The sequence below is a fragment of the Pteropus vampyrus genome, unplaced genomic scaffold (genome assembly GCF_000151845.1).
Source record: "Pteropus vampyrus isolate Shadow unplaced genomic scaffold, Pvam_2.0 Scaffold147, whole genome shotgun sequence".
In the NCBI taxonomy this organism is placed as follows: domain Eukaryota; kingdom Metazoa; phylum Chordata; class Mammalia; order Chiroptera; family Pteropodidae; genus Pteropus; species Pteropus vampyrus.
Genome location: NW_011888928.1, coordinates 2,840,814 through 2,844,783, shown reverse-complemented (window position 1 = coordinate 2,844,783; position 3,970 = coordinate 2,840,814). Strand labels below are relative to the sequence as shown.

General features: G+C 54.9%; 1 protein-coding gene across 1 annotated transcript in view; it reads right to left on the bottom strand.

Moving 5' to 3' along the window:
• Window positions 1–3,757: 3,757 nt before the first annotated feature.
• JPH2 (junctophilin 2) overlaps window positions 3,758–3,970 on the bottom strand; it is a 56,855-nt gene continuing 56,642 nt past the window's right edge. The window contains exon 4 of the mRNA XM_023536053.1: window positions 3,758–3,807. Coding sequence (XP_023391821.1) covers window positions 3,758–3,807 — 50 coding nt within the window. The remainder of the gene's footprint in view (window positions 3,808–3,970) is intronic.

Sequence of the window (3,970 nt, the reverse complement as noted above, 5' to 3'; positions counted from 1 at the left end):
TGGGGCCTGAATCATTTCCACCCCCTTGGGGCTTCCAGGGTCTTCAATCAAAATGCAAGAAGATTACTCACAGTACTGCAGTGTACGGGCAATAATGATACAGGTCTCCATTTCTCAAGTGCTTTCTGCAGCTGGGCTTTACATAAGCGTCAGCGTTTAATGTAATCCTCACTACAAACCCAGGAGGTATTATTACCGTCCCCATTTTGTAGGTGAAGAAACTGAGGCTCAGAGAAGTGAAGTAGATAAGCAGGATTGGAGCCAGGAAGACCTGACCTCAAAGGGCAGGCTGTTTCTTCTACCATATGCTGCTCAAGGAAGCTTCTGAAAGTCGGCTTTAGAGATGCAAGGTCTGCCCTAGAAAGTCTGTGGTCTTAGAGCTGCCCCTCACAAGGTATTATGGGAACTACGAGAGACCTGGGGCCTGGACCGGCATGACCCAGAGGCCCCCAGCCGCTCTCACCCTCCCTCAGCCAGTCCCTCATCCTGGGCCCACAAGCAGACACTGCAGCCCCACCAGAGCCTGTGAGCAGATGCAGATTTATTATTGCACAGACTGCAGCATCCTGAACCCTCGCCCCAAACACCAGCCCCAAACCAGACCTGGGAGCTCTACCCTGGGCCAGACCAAGAAACCTGGAACCCATCAGCCCTGAGCAGCACCCCAACCACCCTCCAAATCCCCTAGGAGTCCAGAAAAGCCCAAACAGATGCAGAGCCATGGGCTCTGGCCAGTGGAGGATGCGAGAGTCCACAGGCTTCTCTCTGCAGAAATGTAGTCCAAGATTCCAGCCAAGCCACGAGGCCCTAGCAGGGCTTGAAACAGCAAGTGTGAAGCTGGACGGAAGGTCCCAAGTATTGAGGGGGAAGGGAAAGCTGACTCCATCAGAAGCAAACTTCAGGTCACAGAGCTGCCCAGGCAAGGCCACGCCACAATGTCAAAGCCCCCAGGTCCACAGAAAGAAGGCCAGAAAGTAGCTGCCCCTCCAGCTCTGCCTGGATGCCATCGCCACATCCTTCCCCAGGCTTGGAGGGGCCTGAAAACCCATCCCCTCCATCCTCCCAGGGGCAAGGGGCCACCAGCCCTCAGTCTCTACCCACCCCCATTGGGGACAAGGGCCCAGAGACCCAGTGTGGTACTGAGCTTCTGTAATGAGCTACATGCAAACACCCTCGTGTACCACACAAGCCAAGGGGCTCATTATTACACAGACTGTGCCAGGTGGGAGCCCTCAACTTGCTCCTCTCTCCCTGGGAAATGCTTGGTGACAAGCAGCCTGTCCTTAGCACCAGCCTGAACATCTATCTAGCCCAGGGAAATCTGCCTGGTCTTGCAAGTGCTCCCATGCTCATGCTTCCCTGAGCCTGTGGTGCACCCTGGTCGGGGAGGTGGACAAACCAATTCATGGGGCATCACAGGAGCTTTATCTTAGCAGTCCTGGGACTCCTGGAGGGTGACCCCTCAGCATGCTGGGAATGCCAGAGGCCCTAAATGCAATGCCAGCCTCAGGTTCAGGAACACACAATAAACAGGGGGCCAATCCTATCTGCCCGTAAGCCTTTCTTCCCACCCTACCCGCTGGCCACCTAGTCAGTGGCTTCCCAGCCAAAGACCGCAATCCCTAGCATCTCCCTCTCTTCTATTGGTCCAGAAGGGAAGCTGACTGGACCAGTGGGAGCATACCCAAACCGAGCCTGTCCATTTCCTCTACTGTCATTCAGAACATCTGTAAGCAGGGGACAGAGTGTGTGCTGGGTCAAGACCGGGAAAGGAAGAGCCTCGGCTCTGTCTGAGAGTGTCCCCCTCACTGCTCAGCACAGGAATGGGTCACTCCCTTTGCTCGCTTGGGAGGCCTCAGCCCAGCAGGCAGAGGTTAGAATAAAGCAGGGGACGGGTAGCAGGAAGGGGACTGGGATTTAATATTAATATTCTGGTTTGGTGACTTCTCCCAAAACACACACAAGCCCAGGGAGGGGGTGACCTAGAGGCAGGAGAGGGAGTGGGTAAGGATGGGGACAGTAGCAGATCGGGGCTTTCCCTGCCCCAGATGGAGAGCTCTAGGAGGGTTTCCAGCACATTCTATTCCTCTGGGAACCTCCACCGCTCAGCATGGCACCGCCGGAGGCCTTAAAAGTTTGCAGTGTGTACGTGAGCTGGAATCCGGGCTCCAGGTCCAGAGGCCAGTGCTCCATGGCCACCCTGCCTGGCACTGTAGAGAGATGGATCTTCTCCTCCTCAGCAGGAACTCCTGGCTCTGCGAGAGACAGCAAGAGGGTCAAGGTCAAGAGAGACAGAGGGCTCACAGAGGCTGGGCCGGGTTCGAACCTCAGACCTGATCTTCTCTGAGGCAGGCTCCCCCCACAAGTCCCAGGGTAGCTTTGCTCCACAGCTCTGACTCGGTGGGATCAAACACGAGCCCTCACAAGGTACCCGCTTTATTTTACCTCTGGATGTTGCCTCTGCTTATTTGCAAGTGCCGTTCCCTTTGCCTGGCTCTCTATTCCCTGCCTTCCTCCCCTCCCACTGTCAGCTGGCTCACCTCCTTCCCTCTTCAGGTCACTGTCTTCAGTCCCTGCAGCGATCATTCCCAGATCCCTATGAAACGGACCTGGCAGAGCACACCACTCACCCCCAGGGCATCGCCTACCAGACTAATACTGTCATTGGCTATTTATATGGTGACATCACAGGGATTCTGTCTCTTCTGGGACTGAGTTAGATCCTCCAGCCCACATTAAACTAGGATCAAGAGATGGAGGCTTTAGTGGGGGGAAGGGCAAGAGGCAGAAACTGTTAGCATCCCCAAGCCCAGGATCTACTGTGTAAAGGCTGGTCCTAGCCAGCAGGAGAAAGATTTTATGTGTCTTGTAGATACTTCACTCTGAGACCAGTGAGGGTCACTTTCCTTTAACCCAACCCACTTTGCCTCTTTCACGGGACCTTAACCAGAATCCCCACCCAGCTCCACTGTAGAGAGAAAACCAGTTGATGGAACTAATTCAAAGACAGCAAGGTTTCAGGAAGAGAGGACTGAGGGAGAGGGTAGGGACTGAGGGGCAAGAGAGAAAGGGTGGGCAAAGGGAAGGGGGTCATCTCAGGTGAACTCAGTTTGGAGGCCCTGGGGGGAGGGAGGCAAGCATTGTTTTGCCTGATGTTTGAGCTGCAAGACTTTTACATAATGAGCGGTAAGTTGAGGGTTTACTCCCGTTGTGCTCACCCCTTTTTAATGGCAGGGGTGAGTCCCTGCTTTATCCCAGCAGAGCAGCTGTCTAGTAACTGTTGGTCAAATGAATGAATGAGTGAATGAATGAGTGAGCAAAGCCCCCAGGGCTTACCTGAAAGAGCAGGTGCTCTGCAAGTGTTGATCTAATAGGAGGGGTGTGGGGGGGAAGGGCATGACCCATCAAATCCGCACTCTAGGTCCCTCCCTCTGCTGGGGATGGGCCTCAATTAACCACAGGACCAGGGGCCAAGAGGCAGCGGGCCCTTCCTCCCATCATCCAGGTGCCCAGACTCTACAGGCTCCCACCCCCACCTCCCAGCCGCACCTGGTAGACGAGGGTCAGGTCAGGAGGTGAACAAAGAGGATGGCCAGGCCAATGTTAAGCAGGATCACCATGCAGATGAGGATGGTGTTGGGAACCTGGAAGCAGTGGAGAGAGGCTGCCTGAGTCCCCACAACCTCTGAACCACCCCCAAACTCGCCCAGATCACGACAGGCTGAGCAGAGGAGCAGGAACTTCCAGAAGGACCCTCCTAAGAGAATCCCCTTATTTTGCTCACCACAGTGTCCATCTGCAAGGATTCTTGGAAATAATAAACCAAACAGCTCAGGGTCCAGAGAGGGGCAAGGACATGTCCCAAAGCACATAGTGGGCCGTGTGAGGCCTGGAACCCAGGCACTGGCCTTCCCAGTAATTCCTCTGGGGTCCCATTTGTCAGTCCCTCAGAGCCTCGCTTCATGCTTTG